This window comes from Acanthaster planci, linkage group LG01 (assembly GCF_054643075.1).
Source record: "Acanthaster planci isolate LZ-2023a linkage group LG01, COTS_SCS, whole genome shotgun sequence".
Taxonomy (NCBI): Eukaryota; Metazoa; Echinodermata; class Asteroidea; order Valvatida; family Acanthasteridae; genus Acanthaster; species Acanthaster planci.
In genome coordinates, this window is record NC_141777.1 from 30,070 (window position 1) to 46,821 (window position 16,752).

Genomic DNA, 16,752 nt, shown 5'->3' on the forward strand with positions numbered 1-16,752 from the left:
GCGTTAATATTCTGCTGGAAAACCCCACAGCATTTTGTTTTTCAACTCTCAACTATAGAGGGCGCTAAATCACAAAGACACTGGCGACAGAAAAAGATGTCTGCCTCCTGTAGTCGTCAGGTTGTGCCGATGGGTATGCGGTGTGTTTTTTTGGCAGCAGAACCGGTGTCATAATGCCGAAAAGCAACCGCAACTGCGCCGTTGGTGGGTGCTCTCACACCCAGAAGACTTGCCCCAAGGGGAGATTCGTGGGTTTCCCAAACGAGGAGAAGCAGCCGGAGAGACGAGCGCTGTGGGTTAAGCTCGTACAGCGAGGAAGGTGACTGACGGTGACTGTTGTTTGGCCGAGGCCTATTTTTGTATAATCCTTCATTCTACGATCATGTCTCTAAACCATGTCCGTGATATTTGTTGCCTTTTCCCCCGCAGTGAAGCTCAGTGCGTGGGCTACCGCTTGCCACAAATTGTTTCATGGAATTCACAGTTTCGTTTGCCATGTTTTTTTCATTCTGCCATTCTGAAATTTCCATCATGTAGGCTTAGCCTACCTGGACTGTGTATAAGTATAGGCCATGGCATGGCATGCTTACCTCGGTCATGTCGGTTTTAGTCAGTCAAATCATAGAGCAGTTACATATACGGACAACACTAATTTTTCTGTAAAATATTAAGGACCCATAACATTAATTGAAATTTAGCTAGGCCCTAAGGAAATTCTGTAGCATTTACTTATATGAAAAAAATGCTTAGCTTGGGATTTTTTCAGACAAGTCTCATAGGTTTGTGTACAGGAGCATCAAGTGTTGTCTGTATATATGGAACTCTTTCCAATAATGTTAACATTAAAAATAAAAGAACAGGGCCAGGGAGGCCGATGTGCTCTTATTCCTCCGTTATTAAATTGGAAGACAGATACTGTTCAGCGCTATCTTGACTCTTGCAGAGAATAATTGTACTTCTCTTGAGTTGATTTTCCTGTCAATTGATTTCTTTCAAAGGCAAATTAACGCGGGATGGAGAAGGCCTACTTCAACTTCAATGTCAACTGGATTGAACAAAATAACTTGTTTTTCTTGTCAGTGAGAATAGCAGGGGTGTGAGAATTCTCCTTTTCAGCTGATTTCAGCTTTTTTTCTTTAGATGTTGACCCTAAATTTCAGCTTTTTTGTACACCTGGTCTGTACAAAAGTATGGGGACTTTTTATATTTCAGCTTTATTTTTAAGTGATCACTCACACCCCTGGAATTAAAGGAGGCAATAAGAATATTCTATCAATTGCATGCATATTACATACCATATTGGCATTGGCACTAATCACTGTAAATGATAATTGAATTGGCAACAAGTGATGAGACAGGTGGCATAGCCATATTAGGCCCCATTTCTTTGCCACACTTTCTCGCATGCCTCATTTAGTATTGTCACGCCCCAACTATAGCATAAGTCCCAACTATAGCTGGGAAAGTCCCAACTGTAGTGCTGCAGTTGGGCTGGCCCAACTATTGTTGACCAATGCCTGTGGGAAATGTCTCAGCATTATCCAAGTCAAAGTGTCTCACACTTGACACAATTCATCGTAAATGTGGCACTTTATCTGTTCATCTAGCCCTATGACCAGTGACGTGACATTTTGTAAACAATGTGACTTTGGCACATGCTGGGCACATGCACACAGGACCTCTCTGCTGTAGTTGGGCCGGCCCAACTGTAGCACTCTAGTTGGGACGGGCCCAACTCTAGTTGGGACTGATGCTATAGTTGGGGCGTAACAGTATCATTGTGAACTGTCTTTGGAGATAAGACCAAAATGTCATCAAGCAAGAGTGCCAGCCATTTAGTTTTTAAACGGTTTTATTTTGCTTGTACTCCAAAGCCAATGGGTACCCACAAAAAACAGCCGGGTCTGCGGCTGCCACTTCTGCGGGGGCTACAAGGTCGATGACCCCAATGACCCCGCCTACAACCCCAGCATATTCCCCCCAGCGCCGGAGTTGGACAGGCGAGTCCGGAAGACAATGATGGAGGAGATGTACCGCCAAAAGGTACAACGTTTTTGTATGGATGCATTTTAAAGCTGCACACCGCAGTATCGACCAGGAACCCAATCCTGTGCGTGTGAGGAGATGTAGTCCTGTTGTACGTGCAGTTTGATGTCGTTATCGTATGACCCTGATCACAGTACATTTTACATCAGGGCATTTAATATTGAGTACATCACTTGGAGTTGTTGAATTGCAGGCTACGTGTACCTGTGATTGCCAGAGTGGAATATGATTTTTGCATAGTTCAGCTCTACAATACGAGAAGAAATAATGGCGACAGAGGTTTTCATGTTTGCACGCCTAATTTTATAGTTTAATGTGAGCCCATGTATACATTTAAGCAGGGTTCGACCTTAACGCTTGTCCGCTAGCCAAATTCTGGGTACTGGACACAGTCTAGAACGAACATGTACTGTATGTACATTTCCCGAGGTGTACATGTACATGTGCATACTGCATAAAACATACATGTACATAAATTGTTCATAATGTTTTTTTTTCTGTCTCTTGAATTGTGAATAAAACAAACCATTTTCAGCACGTAACCTCTTTGTGTGTTGAAGAGTAGAGTTATACTCATGAATATTCTGGAAATTCATAATTCCCATGGCCATTTATGATTACTCATCAACAATTAAACAACAGTCAGCACCGAGTGCACACTGTTATGCATGATGTTGGAGCAGAAAACACTAGTGCCAAAAAAGAATGTTGAAATTTGGGGGAAGACGCGGACTAGTGAAAATGGTGGCGGACTAGGAAAAAGCCATCACTGCTGGCCCGCTTAGCAAGTGAGGAAAAAAGTTAAGGACCCTGATTTCAGGTAGAGTGTTATATGGCAGCTTTCAGAAAATTAGGATGTAATTGTTCATGTACAGGTATTCTTATTTCACGCACTTATCACTGAAACCAATGTTTTCCCGATTTTTTTTTCAGGCACAAGAGGTACAAGCAATTGTTGACCACCCCCCACCCTTACCACTTCCTACCAACCCGAGGCATGAAAATGACGACCTCATGAAGTATGTGTCAGCAGCGTTGGATCTGTCCAAAGAAGCAGGAGAAGAGTACGCCCAGGCAGTGAAGGCTGAAAAAGATGCTTTGAAGTCAAATCATGAACGAATAAATGGTCCCTTAACGAGCACAGATGGTGCTCAAGAGGCCGATTGCCACCAGCTAACCTCCGCCAATCAAGATAGTCCCTCAAGAGTTAAAACTGCCTCAGGTGTTACCACTAGCGATGAGCTTGACGGCAATTGTCAGTTTATATCCGGCGGTCAACTGAGTACACAAGATGAGTTAGTAAAGGATGGTTCTTTGTCAGTGGATAGTACTCATGGATGGCTGTACATCAAGCAGTCTAGGACTTTGGGCAGTGCAGTGAATGCAGCTTGTGGCAGCCATGAGCCCGGATTCAGAAAGAGGAGATTACTTCACGCCAGTCATAAGCCACAGGGTCCAATGCGCTTGCAGAAGTCGGTGCCAACAAGCCGCAAGTCATCAGGAAACCTTAGTGTAGCTAAGCACCCCAGGAGTGTGCAGATAAGACACTTTACTAGAGCAGTAGGCAGTGTCGATTTGAACAGGGCCAGGGCCTTAAATGCGTCCGCTTCTCCATTGGAGCAGAATGCGACAACGGGTACGCAACCTCACAACTGCATCCTGTCTAACTTGCTGACGATGCACCAGTCTAAAGAAACACAAACTGTCTTGAGTGTGGCCAGTCTTGCTGATTGGAACACCTCATCCCTACAGACTCGAGGCAGGTGTTTTGGATTCCATGGATGGAATGATATCTGCTTCTCGGAGACCACTGTCAGGAGGATCACAGGGGTTACGCCAGAAGTCTTTGATCTTCTTCTAGATCAACTCCCGGAAGTCATGCCTGGACTGCCCTCCCACAACTGTCTGCTCCTGTTTCTCATGAAGCTCAAAATGAATGTGCCATTTGAGTTCCTCGCCACTGTGTTTGGCATTACAGCTCCCACTGTCAGCAACATCTTCTCTCACGTTTTGGCCACCCTAGTCGGGCTCCTCTCAGATTTAGTCCGGTGGCCGTCTGGTAGCTGGGAAGATTCGCTGCCACAGGAAAGCCATTGGAGACGTATTCCAGGATTGAGGGTTGTCATTGACTTCTTGATTATCCAAACAGAGTGGCCTTCTCCAGAGCACCAACCCGAGATGCTGTCAAAGGAGGAAGGCACAGGTGCTGTCAAGATCCTTGTAGGGCTGTATCCAAATGGCAGCATTGGCTCTGTATCTAACGCCTTTACTTGCTGCACCACAGTTAGTGATGGGCTTGCCAATTTGAGATTGCCTGATTTTTGTGAAAAAGATAGCCGAGTACTTCTCCTTCAGCAAGATAAGCATCTTTATAGGGTTCTAAGATCTAAAGGATTCAGTGTGCTGTCTCCACCATATACTTCCTGCACAATTCCGTGGCAGGAAGATCCTAGTTCGGACATCCTCACTCATCCTCATTCTAAAGGGGTGCCTAGACCGTGCAATTCAATATCGACAAAATTGTCGGAGCTATGTGAGATGACAGAAGCTGCTGCTCAGTCAGACCTCATGGAGCTGTCTGTACCCGATGGATCCATAGGCAATGGCTTTCTGGGATCTGTTGATGGCCTTCAAGAGTCTGTTGATGGCCTTCCAGAACCAGGAGCACCATCTTCCACTCCAGAACCCGCATTTTGCCCGAAGTCTGAACACACTCCAGACACTGTCGCCTTTAGGGCCTATGCCAGAAGGATGGCACAGCGACTGAGATCATTCAGCATTCTTACCAGCATGTTTGAAAGCAGTCTCTTGCCTCACATAGATGATGTTGTCGCTGTTTGTGCAGCGCTGAATAATCTTCAGGATCCTTTATCCTAAGGAGAGATGTGTGTCCACTACCATGTGTACAAGTTACTGAGCAGGATGAATGATTGTGTGTAAATATGTTCTTGTATCTTTTTTCTACTTGGCCAGATGTTGAGCCCACTGAAATTGAATTTTACACATAAAAAGCAGAAGGTTATTTTGAAAACATAACCTTCTTAACAACCTTATATTGAACTGATACGTCAGTCATCGTCATAGTTTGGGATGAACTGTTGGACTTTCATTGAATCTACAGGTACATATATATAGGATCAAGCAAGTCTCAAAGTTGCAATTACCCAATCAAGTGCAATATGCAGTTATGGTGTGCTTTAATAAAAATGTGGTTGGAAGCTTTGACAATTAAGATGGCAAGATGCTTCACGAGCCGTGGAGCAAAGCCTGTGTGGAGGACTGTTAGCTGTTCAAGAATGGACATTGAGGTGGAGGGAAATGAGGACAAGAACTGTAGGATGATGACGTCCTGTAGAAGCCTCCAAATTCAAAGACGGAATCACTTTAATGATGCGAAAACATCAAATAGATTGTACTTACACATGAAAGGCTCTCTTCATTGGCATTTTTCAGAAATGTTGCCTGTGTGTATCGGCATATCGTTTGTCAGGTTTTTCTGTGTGCATTACTTTAAAGAGACACCACTGTTGCACAAAATGGACCTTTAAGAAAAGATTTACCGATTATTTTAAAAGCTTTGAAATTTTATTGATTAACGTCCCTGGCGAATGTCGCTGGGTTTTCAATAAATCTTACAGTTTAATATGAACATGGATATTTTTCTGCCGCACTGTCCATGACTTTCTGCGTGATTAAGATTACTACTTGTCTTGAGCTGTGTATTTTATCCAGTTTTCTAATTATCACTCTTGCGATTATAATATTGCCGTAACGTATTTTTGATTTGCTGAACTTTTGTGGAGTCCTTTTTCAAGTCACAGCATGCGGCTTGTTCAGGGTAAGTCACTAAACAAATGTATTAAGTACCAAGTCTGAAAATTGAGCTCGCCAAGTGGGGAAGAAAGTACAAAGGCTATGCGCAACGAATTTCTTAGAAGTCTGATTTTGAAGAGGTGAAACATTCAACAACAGTTACAAGGTACAATCCAAACAGTGAGAACAGTGAGAATGGAGTTCGAGTGTCACATTTGAAATCACGTTGCGACTAAAATACGCTGACCCTGCACTGGAGCGGGTGAGGCACTCCCGTGCATGATGTCACGACGCAAAACTCGCACTTGCATATCGAAAACCATATTTACAGAACACGGATATAATGACAGACCAACTGTGGACAGACACACTGCAAACAACATGTGGGTGCGGTGGCACACGCGCGCATGTGTAGCGCACGGTGGTCGCTTTAATCCATTTATTTTCGCGACTTTGTGTATCATCAAGACAACATGTCAGAAATTAGTCTCTGAGGAACTGCTGGCACACCTACATGATATGGAGTACTTGTAAGTACAGTGATGTATTGCTTTTATGAGTCCAACCTTATACTTTACAGGAAAAAAATTCATAGGGCCAGTAAAAAAAAAAGGTTGTGTATTAATTTCTGTTGTCTCAGAGACCTAAGTTAAAAACTACAGAGACTGCACAGTGCTGAATGTTATACACTTTGTAGACATGATGATAACTATTTTCTAGCTGAGACCATAACCGCTGGTAAATCTGTCTTGGGGTATAGTATCCCCCCAAATTTACTGATGAAAACCACAATTTTGAATCTTTGAATAGTTTTTTTGCTGCTCCTTAGAAAATAACAACATAAAAATGAATACATGTCTTGTAATTTATGAAAACACAATTTTTATTATGAATGGTTAATTTAGTTGAATCATTGTATGATTATTTTAATTTCACAGATCAAGCCCCATATTGTCGTGTCTACTTTGGAACACTGATGAAGGTCCAAGCAAGATGGTCAGTCTACAACCTTTAGAGGAGGAGTTTAAAACAATGGTGAAAACTGCATGTATCACTTTGCAAATACTGACCTTGACCCTAACCGAGCCAGATGTAGCATACTGCAGCAGATGTAAAAGTTTGATGCGCTATTTTGATGCACTGTGCAATCAACAGCAGCCAAACTAACTGGTCATGTTAAGACAATAGCAGCTGGTCTCACTGAACAATGCTGCTGTTGGATCTTGTGGTGGTTGGCAACCACGGACTCCCAGGCTGTTTGGCCTTGGGGAGAGTTGACCTGTAGGATCTTGTTACACTAGGCAAGCAAATGACTTTGACAAATAATGCAGACTGATGTGTCTGGCAGGGTTTCTAGCCAAACAACCCTGAACAGTTAGGGTTATATATTGTGCTTGTAATTGTGAAAATGGCTGTGGAATCATTCATATTAATTGACAGAAATAAGGCCTTTCTATCTCCAGTCCAGTTAACTTTTTTGTTATTGTTTGGGCACTTGTTGGCAAGTGGATAGAAGCAGAGATGGTAGTGAGAGTGGAAGAAATGTGCTGTCCATCCAGGAAAAGTCTGTCTTCTGCAGTGACTGTAAGTTGTCTTTCATGTACATGTGTATTGAAGATGATGTTGAGGCAATACATTGATGTCAGAGACACGTGCACAAAGTAACATCAAGGCAATATAGAAGATTTCAAATATGTTTTCTCCAAGCAATCCTGGCAAGAGGAATTTCCGTTGTGTTTGCTGCATCAGATGGAGGCTCCGCTATAAAATGCTGAGCAACCATAGAGGGCGCTATTACCATTCCATGAAGCCTACCATATCACATCATGACTATTTCTACCTCCATGATCACACAATGGTAATGGAAAGATAAAAGGGAGACAAACAAAGTGAACAATGGGTAATGGAAAGAGGAAAAAGAACTGAACACTGCCTTAATGGCACAGTGGTAATGGAAAGAGGAAAAAAGAACTAAACACCGCCTTAATGGCATAATGGTAATGGAAAGAGGAAAAAAGAACTGAACACTGCCTTAATGGCACAGTGGTAATGGAAAGAGGAAAAAAGAACTGAACACTGCCTTAATGGCACAGTGGAAATGGAAAGAGGAAAAAAGAACTGAACACTGCCTTAATGGCACAGTGGTAATGGAAAGAGGAAAAAAGAACTGAACGCTGCCTTAATGGCACAATGGTAATGGAAAGAGGAAAAAAGAACTGAACGCTGCCTTAATGGCACAGTGGAAATGGAAAGAGGAAAAAAGAACTGAACACTGCCTTAATGGCACAATGGTAATGGAAAGAGGAAAAAAGAACTGAACGCTGCCTTAATGGCACAATGGTAATGGAAAGAGGAAAAAAGAACTGAACACTGCCTTAATGGCACAGTGGTAATGGAAAGAGGAAAAAAGAACTGAACACTGCCTTAATGGCACAGTGGTAATGGAAAGAGGAAAAAAGAACTGAACGCTGCCTTAATGGCACAGTGGTAATGGAAAGAGGAAAAAAAGAACTGAACGCTGCCTTAATGGCACAGTGGTAATGGAAAGAGGAAAAAAGAACTGAACACTGCCTTAATGGCACAATGGTAATGGAAAGAGGAAAAAAGAACTGAACACTGCCTTAATGGCACAATGGTAATGGAAAGAGGAAAAAAGAACTGAACACTGCCTTAATGGCACAGTGGTAACGGAAAGAGGAAAAAAGAACTGAACACTGCCTTAATGGCACAGTGGTAATGGAAAGAGGAAAAAAGAACTGAACGCTGCCTTAATGGCACAATGGTAATGGAAAGAGGGGAAAAAAAGAACTGAACACTGCCTTAATTCCCTAATTTACATCACAGCAGTAGCGCCCCCACTCATCCAGAAAAGCTGATAAGTTTTAATGTCTTTAGCAAGATACCAAAAATTTTGAAATATTCTATAACTTAAAAAACTCAGAGAACCTGACGTTTCAATCCCAGCAGAATCTTTCTCCAAGTTGTGTGTTTAAGTTCCAACCAACACAGTTGAATTTTTAGTGACAAGTACATGATATAAAACTGAACATTTGGAAGTGTAAACAAAGAAAGGTTCGCAAATATATGTTTAACCTAAAATATACTGAAATGCACGAAAGCTCTGAATATTTTGTGAGTTCTCTGTCTTTAATGTGGTGAAATTTCTGTTTTGTTATTTAAATACATGCAAATGTGCTGTGCCTCCTGACCTTTTTGAATTGCGCAATCCTAACCTTTAAATATAAGTTCCGAAATCAAATCTATCAAGAGGCCTGTGGCCTGGTGGTTAGCTTGCTGGCCTGCCAGGCCAGGGGACCCCGGTTCAAAACCTGGGGTCCCTGGAAAAGGAGGTTTTTTTTTTTTTTTTTTTTTTTTACTAAGTTTTTTAACAAAATTGTGCATGCCCACCTGGAATTGAACCCAGGTCCTTGTGCATAGCAGTTAGTGTTCTTAACCGCTATGCCACGGCACTTTCTTGAAAAGATGTGCTCGTTTCTAAATGTTAAACCTTCCATTGTTTGGACTTAGAATATTTTTCAGCCAAACTGTGTACTGGAGATGGGCAAGGGTGGCAGTCCTAGGGGCTGGAAGCCTGAGAGCTGATAGGAAGGGTAGAGTGGATGGCTGAGGGCTCGGGACTATCAGTATTAGAGCTCTGAGGATCCCATGGGGTTGAAGGACATAGCTTCTTAATGTTCCATGTTGTTATTGGGTTTATTGTAGCCCTTATAAGATTGAGACTAAAAGGCTCCAAGAGGGAACTTTATATAAGGAGGTTGGAAGATGTAGGTTGAGGCTGTAATGTAAAATCTAAAGATGGAACTGGCAGTGTAAAATGGTCCAGTGGCAAAGTACTACAGTTTTACAAATAGATATACATGTACAAAGAAGTTGTTCTGCTAGTTTAAATAAATGAGCATTTATTTCACTTGCAAATAGAAATTAACTGGTTATACCAATAAATGGTGATTGTTTTACATACACACAAAGCATTTTTGCAAGGTAATATTTCAACTGAAACAAATTTCGTGTCAGTGCTAAAAGGCCCTTAGATTGCACTAAAATGTTAGTGGAAAATATTGTTTTAGACATTAATTTGGGAAAAAGAATTGGTTAAAATTTAAACATGGTGGCTGTAAAAAAACTAGTTTGACGACTAAAAACCTGTTTAAATCAAATAGAAATTAACTGGTGATTGTTTTACATACACACAAAGCATTTTTGCAAGGTAATACATGTTTTTTCAAATGAAACAAATTTCATGTCAGTGCTGAAAGGTCCTTAGAATGCACTAAAAGGTGTTTAGTGAAAAATATTGTTTTAACATTAATTTTGAGAAGAGAATTGGTTAAAATATAGACATGTTGGCCGCAAAAAAACTAGTTTTTATGACTAAAAAATAAAAAAACTGTTAAAATCAAACATTTCTTTCGTGCACAGAGTAAGGCCTTTCGAGTGTTTTCAAAAATTACGTTTTGCAGTAATGACCTTTCAGCACTGAGCCAACAATTTGCCACTTGCAGGTTTGTGATAATTTTAAGTAAAAGACTTTTTTCTAATGCTCTGGCAATGTGGATGTGCACCTTGGAAAATACAAAATGCGCACAGAATTTGGTCAATGAAAAAAATTATAAAAATGAACAAAGAAAGTGAGTGGAGTGGGATTTGAACCTGCGACCTCTGGAACACCGTACCAGTGCTCTACCAACCGAGCTATCCAGCCCTATGTTGGTGGTTCTTCCCATCTGTCAATATCCCTGTTCGGGGGGCAAACTTGTTAAAAGTGAGGTTCAGAACAGCTACGGGGTTGACTGAACAGTGCTGGTATTTTGGCTGCCTGAATGGGAACACCATTCAATTTTGAAAAGCATACAACAGTTACAAGCTTTTAGTCCTCAAAAGAAGTCATATCAAAGTGTCTAGGGTCTTTCCAAATGCTAATTATTTGCAAATTTTAAAGTACATGTATAGCATCTTGATAAGTTAAATGTAAACATGAATGTTTTTAAATGTGCATGAATATGAACCAATGTGTTACAATGAAAAGAAACAAATTACAGGCAAACTATAGTCTTTCTTCAAAAGCAAACTGACCAATTGTCTATTCAATTTACAGAGTACCCTCTGAAGTCATTAATAATTTGGATGCAAGTACAGCACAACGTCACTATACTGAACAATTCGGTATATGAAACATGCCTCTTGGCTCCCAAATTTTCTGTGCACTTTTACTGAACATCACAAATTTGATTTAAAGAAAAACATTTAGGACTGACGACAGTGACTCAAAAGTTGAGATGTCAACAAAGTCCAAAATTGGAATGGCCATGTTATGAGCCCACAGCAAAACAAGCAGCTGCACAAGAGAAGATCTGTTTTACACGAACAAGAATACACACGTATGTATGTGTAACAACTGACTTTCCAGCAAAGGAAATAGCACCCTCTTTTTTCTGCAAATGGTGCCCTCTTTTGCCAAGACTTTTTCCCCCTTTTTTATGGAAATCAGAACTAGGGCTGTGCCAAATATCCGAATATTGGATCGATTGTTGAATATTCGAATATTGTTTTTTGAATTTGAATATTCGAATGCAAAATTCATGAAAAGGAAAAATTCTCTTTTGTTTTAAATGAGAAAAATTGCACTATGGAGGTTTGTTTCAAGCAGATTCAAATGAAAAGCGTCAGAAATATTAGGACAATAGAAAAAAATTATGCATTAAATGATTTTAAAAGAATAGAAATTTTCAATAGGGCAAGAAGTCTTATTCATCTATTAAATCTAGCTAAATCATGGCTGAAGATACTCCTAGGTGTGAGAAGCTATTGCATTGATCATAATGTACAATTGTGTCTGTTATTGCAACTGATTTTGTATATGGTCAGTATGACCGAATATTCAGATATTCAATCAAATTGAAGGTCAGATATTCAATTGTGAATTATTCGAATTGACTCAGCCCTAATCAGAACATTTTGATTTTCAAGGCCTATGAAAATGTAACGATTGGAACAGTACCAATAAAATCCCAATATTTGGGGAGGTATGCTACACCAAGCACTGCGTATGGACCCTGCCCTGTTCATTATAGCAGGATTGTACTGTGTACCAATATACACTACTCAAAAAAATTAAAGGTGTGTACCTCAATGACTTTACTTATTGTACACTGAAGCTCATGTTCATGCTTGGCTGAGCACCATAGAATGTGAGACAATACATTTGGTTAGTCATGTTTCAGAACCCAATTAGCAGGAAGGGTCAAAAAGCATTGGGTGATGTGTATTGCTAAGGTATTGCACAACTTCAAAAATGCCACTTTTCACTTTCTTTGCACATAAATTTAGGATGGGATGACTGTGAGGCAAGGGGGTGAGAGACTGGGCGTGTCTTAGAGAGTTGGGGGGGGTAACAATGACATGAATGAGACTGGCCAGTACTCTGCAACCCCATTGTGGTAAAATGATGTACAGGCATGTGTCTCACTTCAGGACATTTTGAGAAAAAGTGACTGAAATATTGGAACCCTTACCATTTTGTGTTTAGGTTTCTAAAAAAAACCGTGAAGCTGCTTTTTTTTAATGTCCTTACAACCACAAATTTGATTTCGTGTATCAATCATCATTTTTACATTTAATTATAGAAATATGTGATTTGGGGGAAGATTTGTAAACAGATACATGACAGACATTGCATTATCTTACTAAATAAAAGGGTCTCAACAGTTACATGTAATTTGTTCATGCTGAAATACACACACTTCAAAGTGCTTCATCTCTGTGACTCAGAATCCCAAATAGCGCCCTCACATTACCAGAATATACTCATAAACAGCGCCCTCACATTACCAAGATATCATTTTAATTCATAAACACTGCCCTCACATTACTTCAGGGCCCTGGACAAGGGCTGACCAAAGTTTTGTTTATTCAGTGTTGTGAGACTTCAGTACTCTGTAGCGGAAGTTTCTTGTTTTGATGCCAGAAAATAGCCAAATTAAATGACGCTCATTTTTTGCAGTGTGAATACCATTTGTTTAAGTTATTAATCACTACGTGTGATCCTTTGAGTAGTGCACAAATGCAGATAGACTTGCTCCATCACTAAGGTGGAAGCAAGGAACTGCATCTCTGAGAAGACTGAGTCTTTTCCTTGCCTTTTTGTGAATCAATGCCTAAGATTCTGATGAGGATCCCTCGTGCAATCTTGGAAACTGTTCCTCCTCAGTGATGGAGGCGAGGACTGGCATCTACCTAGGTTACTTCCTCTCCTCAAAATTCTCATGAATCATCCCTGGGATGTCCCAGAGGATCTTCTCCTCTATCTTCCTTCTCTCCAGGGTGAAGGAGGCGAGGGCGCTCTTCTCATCAGCATCATGGTCTGCTTCTCCTGGGGCATACCCACAGCTTTCATAGGAGGAGGTCTGGGGAAGAAATTAATCACAAAAGGAACTAAGTTGCAGCAAAAAATGCGACATCTCTTCAAAAATTATAGGATCCTTGTATGCTCCTTGTTTGTAAACCTTTTATTTCATTAAAAAACCGTGTCTAGTGCGTTTCATCCATTTTCATGTCAGAGCATGAAGAGGATTCCTTTGACACTGCTGACCCATTACCTCTGAAAGTATTTGTGAATTGTACTATTTGCTAAAAATATATTTCCAGACACCCCTTAAGGTGAATCAAAAGGTGACATTTTCAAACACTTAAAATTGTCTTTCCCTTTTCCTAACAAGTGAGGGCGCTGTTTTACCATGATACTGTAACTCAAATCGGGGAAGACCACAAACCTAAAATATCTATGGACCAAAAGGTCCTACAGAATCCAACAATTAATCCCAACTGTGGGCAGAAATATTTCAACAGTGTGCACAAGTCTGTTGAGTTGAATACAAATCGGAAATTTTGGATGGTGACTGAAGATACTGTTACATGTAAGTGTTTACAACGTGGTCCCTTTTTGTATTTTGGTTCAATATTTGTCAAAATTACGGTAGATCCTTTGATAAGAGCTCTGAACACTTAAACCTTTGCCCGTATTCATTGCTCACCTTCAGAAAGCCTGCACAAATCCCAACAATGTATGAGATTTTAATTTTTAGACTATTTTTGAAATGTTTTGGAAACACAGTTCTCAGTGCTCTATCACATAAAACTTGGGAAAATATGTTAAATTTGCTTTTGAAAATATTCACTAAACAACAGAGATGTCAGGAATTTATCCAAAGTTCACATGATGTGCACCTTGGCTTCTACTAATGGCTTGTAACAATGGGCAATATTACGAGGAAGACGAATTGAACTATCCGGGTTAGAACTTTAAGAGACCAAGCGGGCCAAATAATCATTGATGGACAATTGCCACAGTTGCCCCAATCCATCTTCGTTGATGTAGAGCAGTGCTGCACAGCAAATCATGAAACCTCAGGGGACAAGGCAGCCATTGCTCATGGTTATTAGAAATAGAGACTTTCCTTTAAATATGCCCCTGCTGTTGTCGGTCTAAAGGTATTTTGTGTCTATGATAGATGCTTCATTTCATGAGTTTTACTATTAAAACTATGACACCCAAATTGCTCCATGAACATATTGAACATGTCTCAGAAAATGTGGACCATTGATCAAAGGTAATTTGCCATGAAACAGCAACAAACCATGAAGGAAAAGGAACTTTAGGCCAGGAAAATTTGAACAATTCCAGTACAGCGGGTGCAATCAACTACCTTGCCCTGGATACGAGGGTTTAACCTCATACCTTTTGTCTTGCTGGGTTGACACAATGCACACAACCATTGCTAGATGAGGGGTTGCCCTACAAGCTAGCCACAAGCATCCAAGGCTGGATCAGGACCCAATTTTGGAGGGGTGGGAGCGGGGACAAACTTGATTCTGGGGGCCAATTTTTCAAAAATTTTCAAGTTGTTTGAGGGGTTAGGCTACATTTCCACTTTTCAAAAGAAGGGAAATTAAAAAGACCAAAAAGATCCTTTCATTTTTTCAACTGAAACAATTTTGCTCCTTTTTTGGTCATGACCCCAATTGGCCCCTCCCCCCTTTCCCGTATTCATCCTTACAGAAAGCCAGCAATGATATGACACACAGGACTCTTACCTGTGATACCTATGATGCAACCCGCCTCTTCACTTTGGAGATTTCATCGGTCAGTCCACTCGCACCATGACGCTAGCCAGCCTCAATGTTCATGTACGCTGCCATGGCAGTACATTCACCTGGCAACGAGGCCTTCTGAAATCTAAACACAGGGAAAAATGATAAAAAACAAGAAAAGGTCACCTAAGGGTTTTCAGTCACACTGTAATAATAATTTCTTCCCCAAATGAGCAAATCATCCATGTTTCAACCCATTGTAGGTCGCTGTTAAGTCCATAAAACCATAGAGTGCTGGGGAGTGCAGGGTGTAACAGGCTGGGTGGGGTCAGGGCCCAATTTCATGGGGCTTCTTAACACAGTCAGAAGAAAAATTGTGCTAACTTTTAATAGCAGAAAAATGTGCTAACCTTGAGCACTATTTCATGGCGGTGCTTAGGGTGGTTGTGCTAACGGTTGTGTGCAGATAGGGATTTCTGTTGTTACATCCCTAATTTAAGCAAATCTTTCCTCAAAGATTAGGATGCATTTGGCTGTACTTCGTGTTAACGGTACGCATGAAATATGCAGAGCCTCTGTAAGCGTGAAATTGCGTGCTAAGCAGCGCCGAGAAATTGGGCCCTGCTTGTTACAGCAAGCATGGCAAGGTTCCCATGAAATCTGAAAATCAAATTCAGTGACCTTTCCTGCACTTTCCAGAACATATGACAATTTCCATGGTATTTAATGCCACTCTGCACAGAAAATTTGTTTGGTATAATCATGGAGGTAGAATCACATGGTATAATAAACCCGGAAGATCAGGGGGTATACGTGTGCACGGCCCATTTCTGTGAAAATGACATGAGTAACTTATATGGGCCTAGGCCCACTAAGATTTTGCACACATTTGGCAAATTGTTTACCCCTCAAGTCATTGGGTCTGATGTGCCAGGGGTAGCACATGTACTGTAGTCAGTGTCGTGTAGGCATGCCTAGTGTTGATCCCAGTCCTACATGTAGGATTAGTCTACTTACGACCCAACTATAGCATAAGTCCCAACTGTAGTACTGCAGTTGGGCTGGCCCAACTATTGTTGACCAATGTCTGTGGAAAATGTCTCAACATTATCCAAGTCAGTGTGTCTCACACTTGACACAATTCATATAAAATGTGGCACTTCATCTAGCCCTATGACCAATGACATGACATTTGTAAACAATATGACTTTGGCACATGCTGGGCACATCATGCACACAGGACCTCTCTGCTGTAGTTGGGCCGGCCCAACTGTAGCTCTCTAGTTGGGACGGGCCCAACTATAGTCTAGTTGGGACGGATGCTATGCTCATACTTAGTCTAGTCATAGGCTGTAGTTGGGGCGTAACAGTCTCAACATGGTCTTTATTTCCTTTTTCCATGGTCTCAACACTCTCAACTAAAAAAACTAGGCCTAGGGCCCATTCCCCTTAAAAGCAAAATCCATTGTACTTACTCCATCAATGTCATCACGTAGCCGTGCCATCAGTGATTTCTCAAACTCTAATTTCTTGATCTGTTGATGATTTACAAAGTTGCGAATATAAACTGATTAAAGCGACCACCGTGCGCGCGCTCAGTGCTACAGCACCCACGTGTTGTTTGAGAGGTGTTTGTCTAGGTCTGTACGTAATCGCCATTGTGTCCGTGGTTTTCGATGCATGCAGCGGAGATTAGCGTGACGTCATGCACCGAGTGCCTGGCTTAAAATCATCAGTACTTAAAAACCACAGCTCAGGCTGCATCCGAATCTGTTGTCTAGAGCT

The 16,752-nt window shown here is 41.1% G+C and overlaps 1 protein-coding gene and 1 long non-coding RNA gene across 2 annotated transcripts; one reads left to right on the forward strand and one right to left on the reverse strand.

The window, feature by feature from the left end:
• The first annotated feature begins 48 nt into the window (after nt 1–48).
• Nucleotides 49–5,701, forward strand: LOC147800213 (uncharacterized). The gene is made up of 3 exons (XM_087139699.1): nt 49–319; nt 1,875–2,043; nt 2,980–5,701. The coding sequence occupies exons 1-3, from the start codon at nt 174–176 to the stop codon at nt 4,921–4,923; spliced, it is 2,259 nt and encodes a 752-aa protein (XP_086995825.1). The 5' UTR covers nt 49–173; the 3' UTR covers nt 4,924–5,701.
• Nucleotides 5,702–9,750: 4,049 nt separating this feature from the next.
• On the reverse strand, nt 9,751–16,624 carry LOC147800214 (uncharacterized). The gene is made up of 3 exons (XR_015427708.1): nt 16,443–16,624; nt 14,971–15,112; nt 9,751–13,283 (listed from the first exon to the last, which is right to left on the reverse strand). It is a non-coding gene; the product is annotated as an uncharacterized LOC147800214 (long non-coding RNA).
• Nucleotides 16,625–16,752: the final 128 nt, after the last annotated feature.

Coding starts and splice junctions, on each gene's coding strand:
- LOC147800213 (XM_087139699.1), top strand. CDS start 174: ATGCCGAAAAGCAACCGCAACTGCGCCGTTGGTGGGTGCTCTCACACC. Junction 320..1,874: donor AAGCTCGTACAGCGAGGAAG/GTGACTGACGGT, acceptor TGTACTCCAAAG/CCAATGGGTACCCACAAAAA. Junction 2,044..2,979: donor AGGAGATGTACCGCCAAAAG/GTACAACGTTTT, acceptor TTTTTTTTTCAG/GCACAAGAGGTACAAGCAAT.